Source organism: Nannobrachium achirus (genome assembly GCF_963921795.1).
Source record: "Nannobrachium achirus genome assembly, chromosome: 20".
NCBI classification, from domain to species: domain Eukaryota; kingdom Metazoa; phylum Chordata; class Actinopteri; order Myctophiformes; family Myctophidae; genus Nannobrachium; species Nannobrachium achirus.
This window is the reverse complement of record NC_137827.1, coordinates 19,805,197-19,831,005: the sequence shown is the minus strand read 5'-3', so window position 1 is coordinate 19,831,005 and position 25,809 is coordinate 19,805,197. Positions and strand designations below refer to the sequence as shown.

The 25,809-nt window shown below is 44.0% G+C and overlaps 1 protein-coding gene across 1 annotated transcript in view; it reads left to right on the top strand.

The window, feature by feature from the left end:
- Positions 1-25,809, top strand: part of LOC308305985 (ryanodine receptor 3) — a gene marked incomplete at its 5' end in the record, with an annotated part of 342,849 nt that overhangs the window by 93,045 nt on the left and 223,995 nt on the right. Inside the window, 8 exons of the mRNA XM_080750884.1 lie at positions 1,719-1,883; positions 3,178-3,314; positions 11,376-11,526; positions 16,864-16,999; positions 20,098-20,193; positions 21,831-21,949; positions 24,724-24,857; positions 25,251-25,492. Coding sequence (XP_080607010.1) covers positions 1,719-1,883; positions 3,178-3,314; positions 11,376-11,526; positions 16,864-16,999; positions 20,098-20,193; positions 21,831-21,949; positions 24,724-24,857; positions 25,251-25,492 — 1,180 coding nt within the window. The remainder of the gene's footprint in view (positions 1-1,718; positions 1,884-3,177; positions 3,315-11,375; positions 11,527-16,863; positions 17,000-20,097; positions 20,194-21,830; positions 21,950-24,723; positions 24,858-25,250; positions 25,493-25,809) is intronic.

Here is a 25,809-nt window from a genome sequence, read left to right as displayed (position 1 = left end):
ATGTGCACAGGCTGTAGGCTACCATGGCTTTTCTCCGGGGATTTTTTCTTTTCTTTTTTGCGCAAAACCTTTATTAGTAACGTGTAGCGTTTGGTGGACGCTACGTCACTACTGGGCTCTAAAAATAGCTCCGCTACGCTAAAAGCTATTTGGTTCAAAACGAGCGGCACTACCGTGACGCTACTGAAAAATGTAGTTAAGCTATGTAGCGTCGCTACTTGTAGCTCGCTACTGCCCATCACTGCACACACACACACACACACACACACACACACACACACACACACACACACACACACAGCTCCTCAAGGTGACCTCATTTTGAAGAGATCAAACACTCTCCTTTTTTACTAAACGCCAGTGGAAAGAGACTACAGAGAATCCCACCCTCTCTCTCTCTCTCTCTCTCTCTCTCTCTCTCTGTACTTGCACTGCAAACCTCACCATTCCTTCAAGGACATGCAGCGAACATTTCATGCATTATTGGACCCATGAAAGCTATGCCACGAAAGGTTAATTTAGCACGGAGCGCACACTTTGACTAAAACCGGCTGGCTGCGGATGCGACTGTTGACCGTTTTAACCCCCGAACAATGTAATGTCGTTTTTTTAGATATGGCCAGTGACTGTGAGCCAATTAGTGACCCGATGTCTCTGGATCAATTACATTTCAATTACGTTTCAATTGCAGTGTAACTCTTTAAGTTCATTTATCACACGTGTCGTCGTCATTCATTCTCCGTGTGAAAGAAAAGACGTACTTCGGCTGTGAACATAATGGACACATGCTGTGTACACGGAGCCCTTGAAAATCAGGGAAATACAATAGGAAAAAGACGCTTGGCAGTAATCTGCATCAGTGGTTCTCAACCTGTGGGTCGGGAGTCGGGACCCCAAGGGGGGTCCTCAAATTATTTTTGGGGGTCCCCACATTGATTTCTCTCTCAACAGTAAACAAACCAACATAAAGTTTAAGTGTATAGAGGGTTTGTGCACATTTCAAATGTGACAATTTCTTTTTCTTAATAATTTTTATCCCACGAAATGTGACAATTTAAGGACTTTTTAATACCTAAAAAAATTAGAAATTAAACGTTAGCCAAATTGTCAAATATTAGATGCAGAAAGTGTGAAAATAGCCGATCTAGCATGTAGATCTGCTATTTTCACAATAGATCCGTGTTATACAAAATGTTATGCTTCAACTCTTAGTGCTCGTCAGAGTGTGCGAGGCGTCCCCAGTTAAAATATGATTATTTTGGGGGTCGCGGCCTGAAAAGGTTGAGATCCACTGATCTACATTAGTTATGGCACCCCCACTTTGAGAACCACTGGATGAAAGGTGCAAACTGTTGTTCGTTTTTAAGTTATGAGATGCCGTTGATTTCAGATAAAACTTCGCTTAATGCAGCTTTTATTTGCGATTTGTGAACTCGCGTCGGACATGGGGTCTGCCATGTTTTTTTTACAAAATGCGAGAGCTGTAGCAACCGCTCGACCAATCAGGAGCGGTGTGAGGCGGGTTCGCTCGAAATGCAGCCTTTTGATTGGAAATTGAGAACCTAAATTCTCATAAAGAGGCTCGATGGGAGGGACACCGTGACCAGACCGAGAAAGGAAGCACATTGGTGATGACGTTACTCGGGATGACTTGCGAGGCTAATATAAATGCACCATTTACCATTTTACCCCCCCCCCCCCCCTTACCCCCCCTGCAGGAGAAGTTGGAGCAGAGCCCCAAGCGGGACATGGAGGGCATGGGCGTGGCAGAGATTAAGTACGGTGACTCGCTGTGTTTTGTCATGCACACCACCACGGGCCTCTGGCTGTCCTACCAGGCGCCTGACGTCAAATCGGCCCGCCTGGGACCTCTCAAGAGACGGGTGAGACCAGAGGAAAAAAACATACATGTATAGTACTTTCAACCATTAAAACATCCATTTCTCTTTTGAGGACCCGGAAAATGGTAGTCACAACGGGGACATTTGCCCCTCACTGGCGTAGTGATACAAGTACACGCACGCACGCACATATACCGTTGTTCCCTATTGAGCTTGGCACATTTCCTGGGGCAAGCTGCCCAGATCACACACGTGTCTTCTTATTTTTCAGTCTCAAAAAACACCTGCAATGTAGTGCATTTGAAACTACATTGCAGTGCACATCATGCTTCACTGCTTGCCTCCTGTGAATTGTTTTATTTTATTTTTTGTTTATTTTCTGTTTATTTCGTTACTGAGTGAGGTCAGCAGACAAAGTGACGTGAGTGAGTGAAAAAAAATCGGCATGAAATGTGCCGATCTCAACAGGAAACAACGGTACACAGACGCCACAGAACAAATAAATAAGCATTCCTATTCCTATGATTGTCTTTGTGATAAGGGCGAGGGGGCAGTGTCAGATCTGTCAGCTCCCTACCTCGACTCAATATAACCCTGACCGGACCCTCTCTTGGCTGTGTTGACAGAGTCGACAGGAGCGCGTGTGACAATGACAGCCTCTGTCCCGTGTAAACACGGGCCACATAATAGCCTGTAGTGTCGGCACCTGTGCTCCAGCCTCATGGCCCCCCATAATCATGACTGGGGACGCTCTCTGTGTTGCGTCGTTAGTCGTCGGGGTGGGTGGCTGGGCCCGGTCCAGCAGATTGGACTGGTGGGGGGTGCTGGGTCGCCTCCTGCTGAGCACCCTGACTCGGGGCTCTTCAGCAGGTGGTCCGGGACCCCTAGGGGGTCCTCAGAGATACTGCTTTTTTAATTTCTTTACATTAACCACTTGGCATCCCTATTCTGGGAGGGGGGGACATTCGAAAAAAAGAGCAGCCCAAGTACCGATCGATGATTTACAAAGCATCGTCGTTTGAATCAAGGGTTCTTGAGAGGGTTCCAGGGGGTCCTCAGCTAAATGACTGATAGTTGGGAACCAAATGGACCCCTGCAGGTCCGTAACTCAGAGAAAGTTATGGGGGTCCGTCCGTGGCCTGGTATACCAACCTGGGGGTCCTTGAAATGAAACTGTTTGAGAACCGCTGCCTTAATGTCATGATTTCATTGCATTATATCACCAATCTCTTCTTTTTTTCCCTCTTTTTCTCTTCCCCCCGTTCTAACCTCTCTCTCTCTCTCTCTCTCTCTCTCTCTCTCTCTCTCTCTGTGTCCCCTGTCTGTCCCTGTCCAGGCCTGTCTGCACTCAGAAGGTCACATGGACGACGGGCTGACCCTGCAGCGGTGTCAGCACGAGGAGTCCCGCGCGGCCCGCATCATCCGCAACACCACGCGCCTCTTCAGCAGGTTCATCAGGTACAGCATACACAGGTGTACACACTGTTACCTCACACACCGCTGCTGACTGTCATCAGCATCAGAGAACCTCGTCGCACGCAAAGTGTCTCTTTTGTAACGATTTTTACAGGCGTTCGTTTAGAGAAGAACTTGCCTGCCTTGCTTTTTAAATAAACTTCATTTAAATTACTCAGGATTTACAGTCATTTTAAAGGACAACTTTGTTTTTTTTTACAACAAGGGTTCATATTTTCGATTGTAATTAGAGAAAAGAAAAGATGAGTGTTAAAATGTTTTCATTTACTGCTTTCTATTGTTTTAGCGATTTTAGTATTTTGATTTCAGTGGGTGGGGGCATGCGTACAAGCGTCTAAATATGTCTTTTTAGACACAATAAGCCGGCAATTTCTTTGTTACTATTTACACCAGCCCCCATAAGTCACATCTGCCCATGAAAGATTGCGGTGCATCTTGGAAATGGGCTTATTGTGTCTAAAAATCCATATTTAGCCACTTGCATGCATGCCCCAAACTGGGAGCAAGCATGCAAATCAAAATCGTTAAAATCACTAAAATGATTGAAAGAAGTAAATGAAAACATTTTAACACATCTTTTTTTTTCTCTAAAATATGAACCCTTGTTGTAAAAAAACCAAGTTGTCCTTTAAGCATTTGTATGACATGAAAATAGGCATTTAAATACAAAACTACAGAAGAGCATTACGATACAAATATATATATATGTGTGTGTGTGTGTGTGTGTGTGTGTGTGTGTGTGTGTGTGTGTGTGTGTGTGTGTGTGTGTGTGTGTGTGTGTGTGTGTGTGTGTGTGTGTGTGTGTGCACGCGCATGTGCGCGTGTGTGCGTGCGTGTGTTTTACAGTGTCAATAGGTGCCATGGCTTCATTATTTTTTTGTTTGGATTCCAGTGTTCTCTGCCTTTTCAGTCCAGTTTGTATCTGTTTGAATACCACCTCCGCAGAGATGGTCTCCTGGTGAATCACCATGGCATTTCGAGTGTTCCACAGTCTGTTCACCACAGTGCATATCACAGACCAATGGAAATCTTGATCCATGGCTGGCATGTTTTCCTCAAAAACCCCATACAGTACATAGCAGCGTTATATCGTCGTTGTCGGGTGGAAACCTTGTATGTCCAAAACCGTTTGTTTTGTATTTATCATTTTAAAAATGATTTAGGTGCGAGGCGTTGTGTGCTTGTAGATCGTCTGTTTTCACTAGTTTTGTGTGACGACCTTGTATGATGAAGCAGGGCTTTACTTTGCGAAAAAACTTACACATTTGAAACTTGGAGATACGAGGTTTCTGCCCGACTGTGACGATATGTGACATTTATATTAAAGCCAACGTGTGCCATCTTCCCTCAAACATACCTTGACCTCTGACTGTCTAGGAGCAGGTGTTCTATGGCCTCATCCTCATTACAGTCCTCCATAGGGCATTTCACAGTTTTAACGAAGCAGCTCCATTTCACAACTGCTCTTACAGCCAGCCTCCTAACTGAGACCAGCCATAGTACGTCCCTTTTGTTTTCAGGTTTTTTAGTTTTATAGGGGAAGATGCCACCATACTTTTCCTCACACAGTATAACGTCGCTGTCGGGCAGAAACCTCGTTTCTCCAAGTTTCAAATATGTTTTTAAAAGTAAAGCCCTGCTTCATCTTACAAGACTGTCGCACAGAACTAGTGAAAATAGCAGATCTACAAGCACACAAGGCCTCGCACCGCTTGTAGATCAGCTATTTTCACTGTTTAAAATCATTTTTAAAATGATAAATACAAAACGAAAGGTTTTGGATTTACAAGGTTTCAACTCGATAAGCCGTCTTGGACATCTGTCTTGGCCATATATGGATTCTGTTAGTGTGGTTCTCTTAACATGGCATCATCTGGGATACAATCCCTTTCATGCCCATACATGGAGATCCCTAACATAATCGCTTTTATGCCCATGCTCATGCTCAGGGGAACCACAGTGTCAGGCGTTATCGGTCGCAATCATAGCTTAGTTTTTATTTAGTTTTCGTCAGTGAACAAAGGTAGTCGACAAATCATAGTTTTAGTCGACGAAATCAACACTAGTCGGAGGTATGTATCGCTGTGTCTATAGATTTTTCTTTTCCTTTTTTTGCTGCGCAGTTGAGAGGAGAGCGCAAGCTGTGCTTCAACCGCTGCTTTCATGAATAGAACTTGCGTCGAAGCCCTAATTAATTATAATATAATTAATTATAATATAACGTGAGACTTTGTTTTGTAAACATGTGTTTATTAACGCAGAACACTTGTTTAATCCCAGCAGGCCTGTTTGACAAATTAGGAAGAATGATGTCAAACTCATCAGTTCTCCTTCCCCATGCAAAACTATAATATACTAACAACACGACTCACGACACGTTCGACAATATGTAGCTACTGTATATGGCCTGGATACTGTATAAACATTTAAACCATTTTACGGAGTGAGACGACTGCTCTCCCCAAAACACGCTCACCCTGGGCCTAAACGAATACAGGAAAGAAATGTTATCGAGTGTGTTTTGGGCCGAGGGTTCTGGTTACGCTCTCTCTCGTCGCGCTGTCATTGTGTGGCGACAGGGCACGGTGTATTCTGGTTCTAGAAATGCCATCAGCTCACGGAAGCCTTTCCCCTCGACAACGCTAATGGGCTTCTTCGGCTATCATCTTGACTGTCAATTCGAGGTTTTTTTCTGCCCACTGGTCACCACCATGGCGAGATTTCACGGTGAAGTCTGACATTTTTTAAAACAAAAACATTTTTCTTTTGAAAATCGAGTCCCTACTTCCCTACTCCTTACTGTACATGCCACAAATAAGGAGAATCAGCGACCATACCCTATGTGGGGTTGGCGAAAGGGCCTTTCTGTGTGGAGTTTGCATGTTCTCCCTGTGTCTGTCCCCTAGGGTAGGTACCCTAAAAAAACATGCAGTAATCCTGGTCTCTATACTGCCTCCCCCTGGCCAGCCGGGGCCCCTGATGGAGGGAAAGGGAACTGGTTGTAATAACGTGTTCCTTCCATGTGCCAGTGCGCCACGTCCAACCAGGTAAACTCCCCCCTGTCAGGTGATAAGAAGCGGCCTGCACTCCTCATGTACTTGAAGGAAGAACTGAGGTTCGGGGCTCTCCCCAGGTTGGCAGAGATAGTGCAGCGCCCAGTGTTACAGCTTAAGAATTGGCACCGGGTGAAAAATGGTCTAGAAAAATCGTGGGATAATAATGTAGCAATAAAACAATAAGGAGAATACAGCAGGGCAGATGTGTTGATGCTCCTATGGTCCTCACGTTTGCAGTCATCCAGCGCCTCACTGTTCTCGTGTCATGCTCCCCCATCCCGCGATTATATAAACACTATGCACACGTGCCCCCCTGTCACCCCCGTTCATGTCAGGACAGCCAGCTATTTTTGTCGAGCCAGCGGAAGCCGCATTTGTGTGTGTGTGTGTGTGTGTGTGTGTGTGTGTGTGTGTGTGTGTGTGTGTGTGTGTGGCGGGGGACTAAGTGTTGTGTTGTCATCGTCGTCAGGGTCGTCACAAGGTGGGGAAAGTGGGACTGAGTTACTAGGGCCCAAGGTGGAGGGGCCCTAGTAACTTTAGCTATTGGAAAAATAGCAGATATACAAGCTTGTAGATCTGCTATTTTTGAAAAGTCCTGAAAATGTGTGCAAATCTTTGAATATATGTATTTTTTAAGCCGACATTTGTAACTCAAACTTTGCTTCTGGGGGTCCCTGGAACAAAATATTTTGAGATGGGGGTCCGTGGCCAAATATCATTTTCGGGGTCCTTGACATGAAGAGGTTTGAGCACCACTGACATGGAAACATAGGTTTCTTGCACACATTTTCAAACATTTTAAAAAATAGTCGATCTACAAGCTCGCAGCGCGGCACTCGGTGCCGTGCTGTGAGCTTGTATATCTGCTATTTTTCAATAGTTAACATTCATGGGGGGCCCGCAGTGAATCCTTGCACCCGGGGCCCAGAATTTGGTGTGACGCCCCTGATCGTCGTAACCTCTCCTCGGGTCCATATTCTAGCTCAGAATCTCAGTCTATTTACTGCTGTTCCGTCGCCTCTGTGAATGCAAGTGGGAGGAGATTTTGTGAAAAGTTAACGACTGTAAGAACATCGGCGGGGGAGCCGCCAGCAAGAGAGATTTATTTCTCCCTCTGTATCTATAAATGCACGGAATCTCTCTCTCTCTCTGTGTGTGTGTGTGTGTGTGTGTGTGTGTGTGTGTGTGTGTGTGTGTGTGTGTGTGTGTGTGTGTGTGTGTGTGTGTGTGTGTGTGTGTGTGTGTGTGTGTGTGTGTGTGTGCGCGCGCGTGCGTGTGCAACATGTGCGTCCCAGGGGAGTCCCCAAATTATGTTGAGGGGTCCCCACATGATGAACTTATTGTGAAACATTGTGTTTTCTCACTCAACAGTAAACAAACCAACATGAAGTTTAAGTGTATAGAGTGTATCTGCACATTTCTAAAGGACTTTTTAATACCTCTAAAATGGCAAATGAAACATTGGCCAAACAGTCAGATATTAGAAGCAGAAATTGTGAAATTGTGCAGATCTACATGCTCCCAACGCCTCGAAACGCGAGGCGTTGGGAGCATGTAGATCTGCTATTTTAACAATAGAACCGTGTTATACAAAATGTAATGCCTCAACTGGGATCGTTAGGGTTGGGGGGTCCCCAGTTAAAATGTGATTATTTTGGGGGTCGCGGCCTGAAAAGGTTGAGAACCACTGGTCTAGAATGCTGCGTTCACACTTACCAGTACGTGCTGATGATAGACATTCTTGTTGGTAGCGTGACGTTATATTATATCACTGAATGCCGCCATTCAACATCGGTGCACGACAGCCACTTCTTCACAACGTTTCGGCTGAAATGTTGTGAACGTTTTTTTGGGGGGAGCAGCAGCTGGTGTGCAGACAAATTTTATCTAATTTTTCACTGTTACTTTTTTGTCCTGCACCAGTGCTTATATGGATGTGCATAACAGTTCCTGTTGAGCCAGAATTAATTATACCAGTAAATTGGCAGCATTCCCAGTAAGTGTGAACAGGGTTTAAAGGACCATTTCACCTCTGGGACAACCAGATCTTATTTTATTGTTGTTTGGGACACGATCAACGCAATCCTGAGGTATGGATTTATAACACATGAGAACAATATAACACTTGACAGCATGACATACATCGTCCTTGTGTTTTAACTAAGCTTTGATCATTTAGATCAGGGGTCTTCAACGTTTTCAGGCCAAGGACCCCTTAGTTGAGAGAGAGATGAAGCAAGGACCCCCACAACCTCTTCATAGATTCCATATAGTTTCATTGTTTGACAGAAAAATCCTCAGTGTATTTTGGAATCATGTTAATTTGTGTTTTCAATACTTAAAAACTTGACCTTTCACTCTGTACTTAATCTGCTATTTTTCCCCTATACACCGAAGCTCTTTGCCGAAAATAGCCGATCTAAGAGCTTGTAGATCTGCTATTTTTGGTATAGGGTTCAATATAAAAAAGGAGAAAAAAAGTTTCTATCACACAAAAATGTGGAGGACCTCCTGTAGTAACTCTGAGGACCCCCTAGGGGTCCCTAGGAGTCCTGGACCCCCCGTTGAAGACCCATGATTTAGATTAACTCAAGCGATTTCACAATTCAGTTTTTTTTTCCTTTCAGTGGAGGAAAGTAACCACTAAAGTAGACTACACTTCGTAGGCAGAAACCTCGTACTGTCTCTGTGTTCTAACTTTTTATGTTTTCTCGTAAATGAATGCCCTACTAATCGCACCAGGTATGTTCAATCTGTGTTTTTAGATATTTTAGTATTTCAGCATGCTACAAAGCATCATACGATGCAAAATACATCACATCAATACATCATATGAAAATAAGATCTTGGTTGTCCCAGAGGTGAAATGGTCTTTTAGTCCACGCTTCTTTAAGCATTTTCCATTCACCTTCTCTCTCCACAAAGTTCCTGCTTGTGATGTAGGATGCAAATTACTATTTTTTTTCGCGCTTTATAGCGCTGCACACACACTCGATTGACATCGCTGAGCGCGTTGTACGACAACTTCAACAGCGAATCGGCGACAGAGTCAGGCACTAAAAATAGCTGATCTACAATGCGATGCGACACCTGACATCGGCACGTAACTTTACTAATGTTGCTTAAATCTGAGCCGATGCCCCCCCCCCCCCCGGCATTACATCTTTGCTCACTGTGTTTATCTTTGTTCCCCTGCCTCTCAAAGTCCGCTCTAGTCTTGTTGTCTCGGTTGAATTTATTTCTTCGGGAGGATCTTATAAAGAGCAACTCAGTGTCACATAAATGTGGGCAGACACGCTCTGGCTGCTTCCAGATCCAGCGTTTGACCTTTTAGCTGATAAAAAGGCTTTCACACACACACAACCGCCAGATTGCCCTGCCACAATACTTAATCTCCTTCTCTACCCCCTTGTGTCGGTGTGCGTGCATCTCTGCAGTTTGCAGTTTTAATTTGTTTTTAACTTATGTAGGAACGGGAATCCCTCTTGGGGTTTTTACCAATCCGGGAACCCCTTTTGGGGTAGTTGATACTACAGTATGTACTGTACACGATAATGGACTTTGTAGGAGACATGGTTGAATAAATTAGAAGGCTGCGGCTTGTGATTGGCTGGAGCGGAGGTTGGGAGCGCTCGGCTGTGGTCACTTGGTCCGCACGGGTGAATTGTTAACCTATATGCCTAAACCTAACCCAAACCCTAACCCTCACCTCAGTAACCCTGACGCTGGTGAGTAGCTAACCTGCCGACGCTTGTGAATGTTAACTATGCCTAAATCTAACCCTAACCCTAACCTCAGTAACCCTGCTGCTGGTGAGTAGCAAACCTGCCGACACTGGTGAACCGAAAAGAAGCGCTCCTTCCCCCACCGTCTCCTACGGATTCAATAATAGCGTACTGTGCATGTTTTTATTTAGAAAACCTAGGTCAGGATTTAGAAGGCAATTATCGAATCGGCCTCAGGTCTAAATGGATTCATGTGGGTTTGCTAGTTTAGTTTTCTGAAATGCCTAGTTTTAGTTTAGGCTTTAATTGATCTAGGTTTAGTTGGTTTGTCATTGTAATATCGGGTAGTCAGGGGGCAAGATGCAAACTCCTCCTCACCTAAAGCATCTGAATCATATTCATGATTTCACTTGTCTTTCTTTGGATCAAGCTCAAAAGCACATTGCAGTAGATCTGTTATTTCCTCTATTTTGAAAATGTCGATTCCATTTCTACATTTAGCTATTGAAAAATAGCAGATATACAAGCTCATAGCGCGGCACCGAGTGCAGCGCTATGAGCTTGTAGATCTGCAATTTTTTTTTAATCGTGTGCAAATCTTTGAATATATAATTTTCAAAGCAAACCTTTGTAACCTAAATCTTTGTTACTGGGGGTCCCTGGAACAACATATTTTGAGATGGGGGTGGTGGCAGGGGCGTCAATTGGGTGTGGCAGGGGTATGCAGCTGCCATACCCTGGGTCCAGGGGGGGACATAAAAGTTACATTTAAATATATATCCATGAATGTCTCTTTGTCTATCTGTTCTGGTTATTATGTTGTTAAATTACAGTAAAATTACTACAAATGCAAAATTTTACAAAATGGTCACTTTAACAAGGTATTATAATTATATTCTCCACACTTGTATTCTCCCCATCTTGACAAAATGGTACAGGTGCAATTCATTATTGTTAATTGTGGCACGTTTACTATAGCCTATGCCAAGTTTAGCTGCACTTGAACAACCGTTCCGGTTGCCATATCCAGCCCAAGAAACCGTAGAAACGGGGGAAAAAATGTAATGTACTTCTTAAAATAAATGTATCATGCCTGTTGCTAAGGTATGGCAACATGACTGGTGTCCGCGCGCGTGCAAGACACCATTCATGTTGCCATACCTTAGCTTTTTCTGAACTGACGCCACTGGGTGGGGGTCTGCGATCATGTGATAATTGTGCCAGGCCTGTGTCTCTCTGTCCTCCAGGGACCTGGACTCTCTGGGGGTGAAGAACAGAGCGTTCTTGGTGCTGCCCATAGAGGAGGTCCTCCAGACCCTCAATGACCTCATCACCTACTTCAGGCTCCCGGATGCCGAGCTGGAGCACGAGGAAAAGCAGATCAAGCTGCGCTCGCTCAAGAACCGCCAGAACCTCTTCAAACAAGAAGTGAGTTTTCCTTTGCGGCGCAGGGACGTGCAGAGAATCTTAGAGCAGGGGTTTTCAAAGTGGGTGACGGGGCACCCTGGGGTGCCGTGACAGCAGTCCAGGGGTGCCGTGAGATCATTTGATAATATTTGGAATGTATTTGGACACAATATTTTTTAGTATAATTTTAAACTTGAAGTACAAAGTTATTTTCAGTCAGTTCTAACCAAAATGGCTATTATCTCAACGTTTTCCTCGCAACATAATCGCTAAAATGTCGTCACTGTCGGGCAGAAACCTTGTATCTCCAAGTTTCAAATGTGTACGTCTTTTGCCCTGCTTCATCATACAAGACCATCACACAAAACTAGTGAAAACAGCCGATCTACAAGCACACAACGCCTCGCGATGTGAGGCGTTGTGTGCTTGTAGATCTGCTGTTTTCACTAGTTTAGTACATTTTATAGATGATAAATACAAAACGAATGGTTTTGGACGTACAAGGTTTCCACCCGACAACGACAATATGCCGTAAATATAAGGTGCTGGGAGTGAAAATTATAATGTAGGGGTGCCTTGGATTAAAAAAATATTCATGGGGTGCCCTGAGACAAAAAGGTTTGGGGACCCCTGTCTTAGAGAGGCAGGGGCTGAAATTCCTAAAAGGGCCCTTTGGTGAAAATATCGAAAATATCAGACCTCCAAGCTCACAACGCGTCGCAGTGTGACGCGACGCTTTAGGTATGGCATGTATTTCTTTCACCTCAGTAAAAACTGCATTCATGGTCTTGAGAGGGCACTTTTTTACAGACGGATAAAAGGGCAGGGGCTCAAGCCCCCTTTGATGTCTATGTGTGCCCGTGCCTGTTGGGGTGGAATGTAAACCAATGGCCCTGTTTTGCACCCTAAGTGGCGCTACCCACTGTTTGGGGATTTGGCATGGCACAAAGGGGCGTTCCCGTGGCCAATTTGCTATCTTCCGACACCAGCCTGCGTTACATTATGCATAGGTGTGGTTTCGGCATTGCATTAATTAAACCAATCAGTGTGCCAGATGCCTGCCTTTAAGAGCAGGCTGTGCTAGCCGTTATACCCAGTGCTACTGTATCTACGCCCTCTCCCTCTCTGCCCATGGAAGAGCGAAGAGACACTCCAACGTTGCCTTGGAAAGAAATACGCTATGCGCTTTTCCATACCTGTGTGGGCAAGATAGCAACAACATGCCCATGGCCACACCTCCACGCACAAATAAAAGAGTCAACATAATGTATGTGTATCGTGTAGCATGGTAGCATGTCCTTAATATATCATTTGGGAACAGAGTCAGCTGCCCTGTGTGTAATTAAAGGGCCCCAAGTGAGTTCACTTAAACAGCTTTGTACTTAAAGCTGCACTATGTTACTTTCCTCTTCTACCCCGTATTGAGCAATGCTGAGACTTCTTTAGATCCTGTTTGCTTGCTCAGCGGATACATTAAATCTTTACCATCAGGTCAAAATGGTCAGATCCAGGTGTCTAGATGAGACATGACCGTTGACCTATCTAAATAGTGACTTTAAGCTAGATGATTTTCAGGACGGCAACGCCAGGCAGACTACGGCTGCTATGACGTAATCGCCGTAGCGATCAAAATGGTTAAGCAAAGCCTCGGCGGCGACGGGTTCCCACCCCTTTCACTGAACGCTTTGGTTCCCATGGCGACGCGTACACGCAGCAGACGGAGTAGGCGCTACGTGGGAAGGGACCTTCTGCCGTAGTAGAGACGGCTGCGGCGACGGCAGGTTTATCTATCGAGCGCGGATCATTTCCGGTTACCGTTGTCATCTGCCGTTGCCGTAGCGTTGCTTAAGGTCGCTATTGTCTCAATAGAAGAGCAGGGAGACAACATACAACCACAAATGACCAACCACAAGTAACTAGTAACGTGCTCTAACCATACAGATTGGACAAAGCTACATTTTATTCGTCAAGGAAAAGTTACATAGAGCCTCTACATCTCATAGGCAAGTAGTCCACTTTTTACTCGACTATAATTATTTGAAAGCTTTAGTAACAAGTTACTTTGTAGATTTCAATTTTCTTTTTTCTTTTACAATACGTTACCCACTCAAGCCCTGTTACTGTAGATTTTGATACATTTTGAAATCTTTTGGGGAAAAAAACACATTCTGCTTAATGCATACTCTTACATGTACTTTAAAGGGGAAGACCACCTATTTTCAATATTGAAATATGTCATTAATATACCTTAGAGGAGTTGTGTGGAAATAGAAAAAAAGTTCCCCCCCTTCTGTGTTGCCTAGAACTGGAGGATTTATTTTGGGGTTTGTATTGTAAAGTATGAGTGTGAGGTCATCAAGTTGTACAGTACTTTACAATACAAACCCCAAAATCAATCCTCCAGTTCTAGGCAATCTATTTCCACACAACTCCTCTAAGGTATATTAATGACACAGTTCAATATTGAAAATGGGTGGTCTTCCCCTTTAAGTATTTTGTGATGTCAATACTTTTGTAGTTTTACTTACAGTAGAGTATTTCTACATTGTACCCGTTGCTACTTTTTCCTCAAGTAATACAATCGGAATCCTTCTCCCGCCACGGGTGAGTTTCACCCTTCGGCGTGGAAGTGACGTGGTCTGTAATAATGTGGTAACACCTCACCTCAGTCAGAGCTGCTGTCCAGGGCTGTAAGATAATAGAAGCCCTGGAGTCAGGGGTTCCAAATTGCGACAGGGGTAATTTCAGTAAGTGTCCATAGCGAGGCAGCTTTAGGGCTAACGTTGCCAAGGTGCAGTGTAAATGCCAGATCAGAAGTTCTTTGCACTGTGTCTCAACAACACATCGAAGGTGTCAGCAGTTTTGGGGATACGAGTCTAAAGCCTAATTTATGCACGCACTGAGAACGGCCAAGAATAGGGATTGTACATGGGCTATTCTCGTGCGAGAGACACCGTCGGCGGAACAAAGTATGAATGGGGCCAGGGGCGTCACAAGGCCAGGGGGGGGGGAACTGAGTTACTAGGGCCCAAGGTGGAGGGGCCTTAATTATTTTGTACTTTACCTATTGAAAAATAGCAGTTATACAAGCTCACAGCGCGGCACCGAGTGCTGCCCTGCGAGCTTGAATATCTGCTATTTTCTGAAAAGTTGTGAAAACGTATGCAAATCTTGTATTTTTGTATTTTTTAAGCCAACATTTGTAACTCAAATTTGCTTCTGGGGGGTCCCTGGAACTAAATATTTTGAGATGGGGGTCCGTGGCCAAATACATATCATTTTGGGGGTCCTTCACATGAAAACGTTTGAGAACCACTGATATAGAAACATATATATATATATATATTTTTAAACCTTAGAAGGATTTGAAATATTCAGACTTTTCAATAGTTAAAACACAAAATGTGAGTGAATACTTGTACCCAGGGCCCAGAATTTGGTGTGACACCCCTGAATGGTGCTCGAAGCCTCTCAATGCTAAATGACTCTCATCCCCCTTCCTAAAATGTCAACTACCTCTCCAGGTGCCTCTGACGTCAAACTCTCAACTCCAGGCTCTCCCCTAGACCCACAACAAACATCGTTATCTCCCTTATGTCGTCGGGTCCTCAAGCAGCGATTAGATTAACATAATTACATGTAAATAGTAGTAATATGTACAATGTTTACATAATTGACACTGGCACACACCTCCTCTTGCACATATCGGGTCACTTTAATATCTATACTATAATTTTGCGAATGTCTGACTGAGTGAGTGAGTGAGTGAGTGTCTGTCTGTCCCAGCGTTTCTCCTCGGTGGCTGGAGCAATTGACCTGAAATCGCATCACTATCAGCATATGAACACACCTGACATAACTGTGAAGGCCGTTTGTCACTTACACAAATCGTATGCTGTATATTAGCATTTTTATGGTGTATCTATATCTATTTAGCCTACAGTACCTTTTGTGACCACACATGTTAAGGGAGGGGCGCTGTTGTTCAGGCTATGCACAATCACACACAAACACACACACACACACACACACGGGGGGGTGGGGTGGGGGTGGGGGGTGGGGGGGGGTGTGTGTGTGTGCAGGCGGGCGGGCGGGCGGGGGGGGGGGGGGGGTTCTGGCCCTGTTACAGATGTTGTCCAAAAATCATGCAGATCGGTACACAGTATCTCTGTAGCCGTTAAATGGAACGGGTATTTCTTACATTGATGCTCCTACATATTAGCATGCAAGCACCAGTTAAAGTTACTTTCCATCCCTCATATACTGTGTGCACAGTGCACATCCCATAACCCACACACTGCACATCATTTCGGAGCTCATATCTTTGAACGGGTAAGGGCTAGTTTCAATAATTCATCTGTCAGGCCTACTTTCAGATCTTATTATATCGTCGCTGTTCGGTAGAAAAAACCTTGTATCTCCAAAACCGTTCGTTTTGCATTTACCGTTTTAAAAAATGATTTAAACTAGTGAAAACAGCCGATCTGCAAGCACACAACGCCTCGCGGTGCGAGGCGTTGTGTGCTTGTAGATCTGCTGTTTTCACTACTTTTGTGCGACTGCCTTGTATGATGAAGCAGGGCTTTACTTTGTGAAAAATGTACACATTTGAAACTTGGAGATACAAGGTTTCTGCCCGACAGTGACGATATGGAAAACGTCCCCAGAATAGTGCTTTCCCATCTCGGCCCCTCATTACCATTTCGAAGGTCAATTTGTCACGGTTGACAACTGACTAAGGACTTTTCCCGCTAGCATAAATCATCTGCAATTTCACCTTCCTGTTGTGCGCCCTCCTTTTAGCATACCTGATCACTATAGACATTTCTCTGCAATATAAATCACCCTCGACACTCCACCGCCAGTGGGATATCTGGGAGAGACTCGTCGTGTTGCCCTGAAGATGGTTTATTTTACTAAGTTAGATTTTACAAACACCTTATGTGGTTCTTTCTCATAGCATATCGTCGCTGTCGGGAATATACAGGTATACAGTATATATTATATATATATATATATATATATATATATATATATATATATATTTGTATATATATATTTAACCAATGCAAGAATTAAAGAATCGTGACTACCCATTAGATGCATTTGAAACACAGTTTTGTTGTACATATTTAAAAATACGCATTTCTTTCTCACAGCATAGCAGTAAATTAATTGAGACCAAAGGTCGCAGTATACCATGAGAAATGTCGCAACTAGTCAGTCAGTCAGTCAGTCAGTCAGTCAGTCAGTCAGGGCTCAAGGACCCCTTGAGGTCCTATTCGGAGACGTGTGTGTGTGTGTGTGTGTGTGTGTGTGTGTGTGTGTGTGTGATCATTGCACTGCTGTGTTCCACAGGGCATGTTAACCCTGGTGTCCAACTGCATCGACCGGCTGAGCGTCTACAACAGCGCGGCCCACTTCGGGGAGTGTGCCGGGTCGGAGGCGGGGGCCGCCTGGAAGGACATCCTCAACCTGCTCTACGAGCTACTGGGTAGGATCCACAACCACTGCTTTTGATTGATTAAATCTAACAATATATAACTTAACAATATATCAATACAACAAATACATATTGGTAGCAATTAAACAATACAGTGCAACCCAAAGTTCTAAATTCAAATAGTGTCCGTTAAAACGTGGGGAAACACTGGAAACATACTTACTTAAGTCTGTTAAAAGTATGTTAGTGGCAAAGTAAATTGACACAGCAAGGCGCGGCAGTGCCAACCTTTCCAGTCTAGCTGCTCAGTAGGCAACAGCACAAGGTCATACTTAACCTCGCATCGCCAGGCTTTCCACGTAAGGAAAGGCTGGCGTTCTTTTTAAACAGGCCGTGTGATCTGGTCTAGGCGTGAATCACAACAATAAAAGCAAAAAGATATTCACATTAAACATTAATCACCGCAATAAATGCAAAGTAGACACAAAACATTTATCACAGCAATAAAGGCAAAATATAATTTGTGCTGAACAAGCACACACGCAAAATAGCAAAAAACATGATAAACATCGCACCCACCGTTGTAGATCATTTAGGTAGGTAGTGAATTCCATTCTGACGACTCAACAAAGCACGTTTGTCCTTGATCTAGTGACAACAAAATTGATGTGCACAAGCAGTACGTGGACCCCTTTTTTCTCTCCCAATTTACTCGGTCGTTAACCACCAATTAACCCTACTGGCACACCTGCCAATGAGGAGCCCCCGCCAGGAGGATCTATAGCGCCTCCCTACCTACTCAACACCGCCCGCAGACAGGCAGCGCATCCAAAAATAGCAGATATACAAGCTTACAACGCCTCGCGCTGCGAGGCGTTGTAGATCGGCTATTTTTGGCAAAGCGGTTTGTAGAGGGAAAAGAAGAGCAGACTTAAAGTATTTGACGGTTCAAGTAGGGGTGGGCGATATGGAAAAATACAATATCACAATATTTTCCAAGCTGTATCACGATACACGATTTTATCACGATTCTTTTTCACGTTGGTTTTTATGGTTATTTTTCAAGTTACTTGACAAAAACTAGACTCTCTGGGTTCCTTTTGGGAGGTCTTAATTGAACTTTACAAGTATGTAACTCTGACAGTATACAAATGAAACCAAATGGACAATTACGGGTCCATTTGGTTTCATTTGTATACTGTCAGAGTTAAGTAAGTTTGAGAACTACTGATTTAGACCAAAATGCAGGTTTAAATTGAATTATGCAATGAATCTCTGTATTAACGATTAAACAGGATCTTTTACAAGGCTCCCTCAATTGTATCACAATATATACGATACCTCTGAAAATGCATATCGTGGAGACATGGTATCGTCTCAATGATAATTATCACCATATCGCCCACCCCTAGGTTGTTAAATGTCTGACAATACATAATACTCCAACATGATGACAGTGCTGTAAGCTGTCTAAGAAATCTCAGGAGAATTTTAATCCGCAACACAACTTTATACAATATGTGGTGACGGGTCCCTGCTTCATCTCTCTCTCTCAGCTAAGGGGTCCCTGGCCTGAAAACATTGAGGATCCCTGATCTATAGCATCAAATGGTTACTTAGCACCTCGCTGTCCTCTAGCTGTGTCCTTCAACCAGTGTTTTCACTGACCCCTCCCCCCCATTAGCGTGCCGACCACGTCTCGCCTCCCCCTTCTCCGCACACACCTGCTAACGGAGCGGCGCTAAGTGGATTTGGGAATGCAAGGCTTCTCTTCTCCCTGCATGTCTGCACTCAATGACCCTGCTGGTTTTGGCTAGGACGCGTGTGTGCGTGTGTGTGTGCCTGTGCGTGCATGTACGTATGCGTGCGTTCTCTCCTTGTGTCCTATCCTCGTTCCATCTATCTAGAGCATCCTCTTAATTGATATGAATGGGGTCAACGAAGCGGGACACAGACATGCATTTGAGACGCCCGCTTCTGGGTGACATTGTATCAGTATTGCATTGTGTACAGCAGGGTTCCCCAATAGGTGGCCCTTGTGCCATTTGCGGCCCGCGGGGGGCTACTGTCTGGCCCCCACCAACCCGAGTAATAATGGTGGTATAAGAGCAGCAACAACACTAGTATATTGTTGTTGTCGGGTGGAAACCTCGTATCTCCAAATTTGTGTGTTCTTTCGCAAAGTAAAGCCCTGCTTCATCATACAAGGCCATTGCACAAAAGTAGTGAAAACAGCAGATCTACAAGCACACAACGCCTCGGTTTTGGACATACAAGATTTTCACCCGACAACGACGATATCTGAACTGTCGCTGGAGTAGTGGGAACGCCACCGTCGCCCCCTGCAATGCTGTGGCCCTCGGCTTGGTACCCTAGACATAATTTGGCCCTTGGGGAAAACTAATTGGGGAACCCTGGTGTACAGTGTGGGGGGTTTGGGTAACACTGTATAAGTATTGCATTGTGTACGGTGTGGGGGTCCGGCAGTGTTTTTCAACGGCTCCATCAGACGTGTATTATAATTTGCTTTTATCTCAGTCCACACCTCTTCACATTCCCTACATAAATCCCAAACCCCCTTTGTTTTATAGTTTTTAACCTTTTTAACTAGTTTTTAAGTTGTTTTTATCATGTTCTGTAAAGCGACTTTGCGTACCTACCTATAAGTCATATGTATTATTATTATTATTATTTGTATGTTGCCTACATAAGTGGTTCTCAATCCTTTTCATGTCAACAACAATAAATGTCTTTGGCAGCGGAACCACATCTATCTATATTTTATATCTACAGTATATAGTCTTATTTAATATTTCCAGTAAGACACCTAAGGGGCGAAAAGCGCAGGACGGAGTGTGATTCGAGTTGCGGTTGGTTCTTTAAGTTGGACAAAATGTGGATAAAATATTTACCAAATATGGATATGGCTGACGTCTGACATCATACTGTAGATGTGATATGTTATCTAGACCACATGAGACTCACACAATATGTCCATTCCAAGCTATGGGCTTAATATTGATGACATCAGGGATCTCCATATTTCCTATTATTAGACAGTACAGGTGATATTACATGCTACCTCCTACCACAACACAATGTTTGTATTTTACATTCATATTTGACTTCCTCTGCACCGTTTCCTGCAGCGGCGCTGATTCGAGGGAACAGGAACAACTGCACCCAGTTCTCCAACAACCTGGACTGGCTGGTCAGCAAGCTGGAGAGACTGGAGTCCTCCTCAGGTACGCTGCGTAAGCACATGTCGCTGTTGTCGGCCTGTAACCTCTTATCTCCATATTCCAATAGCAGCCCTTTCCGGTTTCTTCTCGGAACCCGAAGTTCCAAGATGACGGTATTGAATTTGCTGGAAAAGTGGCTTCAAAACACGCCTGTAGAAACCAATGGGTGACGTCACAGTTCCCTTCGGCCGTATTTTTCACAGTGCGGACGGACAGGCAGCCATATCGTCGTTGTCGGGTGGAAACCTTGTATGTTCTAAACCGTTTGTTTTGCATTTGTCATTTTAAAATTGATTTAAACTAGTGAAAACAGCCATCTACAAGCACACAACGCCTCGTGCCGTGAGGCGTTGTGTGCTTGTAGATCTGCTGTTTTCACTACTTTTGTGCGGACGGCCTTGTATGATGAAGCAGGGCTTTACTTCGCGATAAAGCGTACACATTTGAAACTTGGAGATACAAGGTTTCCACCCGAAAACGACGATATGCTTGCACGCACGCACGCACGCACACACACAGGGTTGGTGGTGAGATAATTAAAAGGTTACCCCTCACCTCACATGGTTGCTTGATACCACACTGAACTAAGCATAATCAAATCAATACTGGAGATGTGGCGTAACGGAGTTCGAGGGCAATTCTGTCAACATAAGATGCTGAATTCAAGTTCAGGAGAGTTTGGACAATTGGGCAATTCTCTTGAATGCCACGTTCAGGTATGTCAGGGAAAGAGGGCATTTGCATTTCTTTCACCATAGTTGCGACCGTCAGGTCGCAGTTTAGTATCAAAACCTCCACCGGCCGTCCGTCGGTCGGTCGGTCGGTCACACGTCACACGTCACACCTTTGCCCTGCTCATATCTCCGCATCAGTATGACATCATTTGTGTACGGTGTGATGTCATACTGATGTCAGCAGTGTGATGTCATACTGATGTCAGCAGCTATGTCTCTATATATGGAGTTATATGTTGTTCGTGTCCAAATATGGGGCTTGTGAGGTCAGACTTAGTGAGATTCGTCGGTTATCTCCATATATGGAGGGAGAACCAGCTTATGAGCCGATGAGTTGTGTCAGAGTCGAGATCCTGCTTGCATCTAATCTGTCGGTAGATAATGCCGGTCTTATATAAGGGTCATTTGTGTACGGTGTGATGTCATACTGATGTCAGCAGTGTGATGTCATACTGATGTCAGCAGCTATGTCTCTATATATGGAGTTATATGTTGTTCGTGTCCAAATATGGGGCTTGTGAGGTCAGACTTAGTGAGATTCGTCGGTTAACTCCATATATGGAGGGATGTGTTGGTTATCTCCATATCTGGAGATTCAACCTTCAACGATTTTCACATCTTGTTACTAATCTGTCGGTAGATAATGCCGGTCTTATATAAGGGTCATTTGTGTACGGTGTGATGTCATACTGATGTCAGCAGTGTGACAGGAGATAAGGGACCAACGGTCGCTTATCTCCCGATTAGGGAGTCTTACTGGTAAAAACTGCATTCATGGTCTGGAGAGGGCACTTTTTACAGACGGATAAAAGGGCAGGGGCTCAAGCCCCCTTTGATGTCTATGTGTGCACGACACTGCACATGCCTGGTGGCAATTGACGATAATGCTCCCCCCCTCCCCACAAGGCATCCTGGAGGTCCTCCACTGCATCCTAATCGAGAGTCCAGAGGCCCTCCACATCATTCAGAGAGGACACATCAAGTCCATCATCTCATTGCTCTACAAGCACGGACGCAACCACAAGGTGAGCACCGAACCCTCACTGCACTGCACGATGCCCCCCAGAAGTACTGCAAGTACTGTTCACCACAGCAGTGCTTCTCAAACCTTTTGATTTCAAGGACCCCCAGTTTGGTGTGCGTTAAGCCACGGACCCCCACATAACTATGGGACTTTACAAATGTGTATGCTCCCCTGGTTACAGCGCTGTAAGGGTCCATTTGGTTCCATGTGTACACTCCACTATAGGTACAGACCTGTAAGGGCCCATTTGGTTCCATGTGTTCACTAGTTACAGAGCCGTAAGGGTCCATTAGGTTCCTAAATATCGATCATTTAGTCTGCGACCCCCGGGAACTCCTTCAAGGACCCCCACTTTGAAGACCACTGCACTAGAGTGACTGCCGTTATTGTTCATCAGAACAAGAAAAACGTTTACATTTACATTTGCTCCTAGATTATTATGCATGCTTTGTAGGTTAATAACAGACTTTGCTAAGAAAAATATTCGCACATCCACCTGCTTCGTTCAGATGCAGGTGCGTTGGACAGTGGCAAAGGAAGCAGTCATGAACAAACAGTCACAAACAAAAATCCCACTCTCTGCCAGTGTTGTAAAGTAACTAAGTACATTTACTTAAGTACTGTACTTAAGTACAGTTTTGAGGTATTTGTACTTTACTTATTATTTCTTAGTATTTCCAATTTCCAATACTTACTTACTTACTTCTACTCCACTACATCTCAAATCCAAATATTGTACTTTTACTCCACTAAATTTATTTGAAAACTTTAGTTACTAGTTACTTTGCAGATACAAATTATAATATTATAAAACACACATAATCCACTTTAGCCCTGTTTTATACCGTGGCTATTTGAAAATAACGACGCGTTGTGAGCTTGTAGATCTGCTATTTTCAAACATTTTCTACTTTTACTTTTGGTACTTTATTTTGATGCCAGCACTTTCATACTTTTACTCAAGTACATTTTGAATTTCGGACTTTTACTTGTGACGGAGTATTTCCACATGGCGGTATTGATACTTTTACTTAAGTTTAAAATGTGAGTACTTTTTCCACCACTGCACTCTGCTCTTGCTCTGTGCACATGGCCACACAACGATGTCCCTTATCACCCCCACAGCCATAACCCCCTCTAACATAATGACAAACAAACATTCTTACAGGGTAAAATCCTCGCATCATCAGTTTGATTCAAATTGACATGACGTTTGTACCGAAACGTCATATCAATTTGAATCAAACTGATGATGTTGCTGAGTGCAGGTAACATGGAAAATGTTATAAACATGCAAATATACAACCAAATGTCTTTAGGATGTTGTCATAAAGTGATATTGCACAAAACGTCCGGCTGTGTTGCTTTTACGGTCCAGTCTCTCTTTAGTTCATTTGGAATCATGACACAGCTATATAATACCAAATGACTCATATTATATTGCTTCCCTTGGGCCTCTGTCACAACGACTCCTCCTCAACTAAATTCACTGCGCCCACCTTTTACCAGCGCAGAAACATCCATCTTTTGGCGAGGGCTGGCCTCGTTGTTTAGATGCAGAGTGTATCCTCGTTGTGCATCAATTTGTTAACATTGAAATTAGATCTACGGCCGTGCTCTCCACTGCTGGCCCATAAATCAGCCTGAACGTATCATTTGGTAATAGAAGCTGCAGAAAGGGATTTGATGACAAAGCATATAGCTTTGTGTGCTTTGTTTAGATCGTGTAGTAGAGAGAGCATAGGAGGACACGCAGCACAGGTCTCCACCTGGAATCAAGCCGGGGACGTTGCGATTGACGTGGTTGACACTATTATCTGATCAGTTACGTTTCAAATGAGACATTTAATCCCACTTTGTGCTGCTTGCATCACTAGTAGTTGGGCCAAATCCGATATGAAAGTTTGTGTCTCATTCACTTACTATACACTATACAGTACTATGAAGGAAAAAAATACCCCCCAAATTTTTTTTTTCCTTTATAGTATAGTGTATAGTAAGTGAATGAGACACAAACTTTGAGCGGCTGTAAAACATTTTGCCCGCATTTTTGCGATGGGCATGGGAGCTAAACCTTCATAGTCGAAAAAAAAACACTGAGAAACGGACCTATGCTCTCACGGTCACGGAAATATCGGATTCGCCCCAACTATAGTTTGTTATTATCTCTGATGCCAGGGCAGAACCTCTGACCCCAAACACATTTTTTGACAGCACTCCTACCGATTTTGTCCAAACATCATGCAAATCGGTGCACAGAATCTCTATAGTCATTAAATGAAACTGGTCTTTCATATTCCATCCTGATTGACCAAGATCGGCTTCCAAAGTTTGCAGGAGTACTCTGTTTTGAACAAAAAAAAAAAAACTCAAATCAAGAACACAGCGTGCAAAATTGCACAGAATTTGCACTAGGCCCACTAGGCCGAGGAAGAAAAGCCACTTGAATGTTGAATGTTCAAATCATCCTCATGGTGGCGCTATCGCATCGCAGCGTCCGATTGCGCTGAATCTTTGCGCGCGCATTTGCACTACATTGAGGAACAAATGACACCCTTTTAATATTGCTCTATTATTATTATTTGTATAACTGCTACACATTTTGTCCAAACATCATACAAATCTGTGCACATGATTTCTATAGATCAAGATGGATCCAAAAACTATGTTGTGTGCCAGAAATATCTACAAGCTCACAATGGGTCATATTGTAGATTTTTTTTGCATAAATCAGATTCAATGGTTCTTCACCCATCCTCCCCCATCCCTCTACAGATCCTGGATGTCCTGTGCTCGCTGTGTGTGTGTAACGGGGTGGCTGTGCGAACCAATCAGAACCTCATCTGCGATCACCTGCTGCCCAGGCGTGACCTGCTCCTCCAGACCCGATTGGTCAACGACGTACAAAGGTAACAAAGCTCCTACAATGATTGGTCAGTGACGAACAAAGGTAACATAGTTCCTACAATGATTGGTCAATAAGGTACACTGATTTGGATGAATTCTACTTATATGCAGATATGTTGGTTAATTGTTCACATTTGTTACTTAAATTAGTTTTTAATTGACCACTCAAAAGATTCATTCCATTTAGTTTGATTGCACATGTATAAGGGTGTCTGCTAAATACCTAAACTGTACATTTTTATTTTATATCCGTTTCCTGAACTGAAAAGATACCACGAGCCGAATCCTTTTTTGGGGTATTAAAAAAAAAAAGATATATTAATGATTAAAGAAAAAGATTTAAGGTGATGCACGCATCCTCACGGTTTGATCTGATGTCTTATTTTGGTGACCAGCATTAGACCCAACATCTTCCTGGGGGTGCGGGAGGGCTCGGCCCAGTACAAGAAGTGGTACTATGAGCTGGTGATCGACCAGGTGGACCACTTTGTGACCAGCGAGCCGTCCCACCTGCGGGTGGGCTGGGCCAACACTAAAGGCTACGCCCCTTACCCTGGCGGAGGAGAGGGCTGGGGCGGCAACGGGGTCGGAGACGACCTCTACTCGTATGGCTTTGACGGACTTCACCTCTGGTCAGGTCAGTGTGTTCTACTGTGACCTCTATCCCAGTGGTTCTCAACCTTTTCAGGCTGCAACCCCCATCATGCAAATCTCTGTGTCTTGCAGTGTGTTCCTGCCTTAACCACTTGTATGATACGTTTTTGTACTATACAATGTCTTTCTAAGTAATCATTCATTCATCATAATCGAGGCAGAAGTTTGAAATAATCGTGATATTGATTTGAAGTCATATCGCCCAGTCCTGCTGCATCATACTCCTACCAACGTCTGATCTTTGTTCTGACAGGGTAGGCAAAATAAGAAGAATTGAGTTCTGCCATTGAGTTCTGAGGC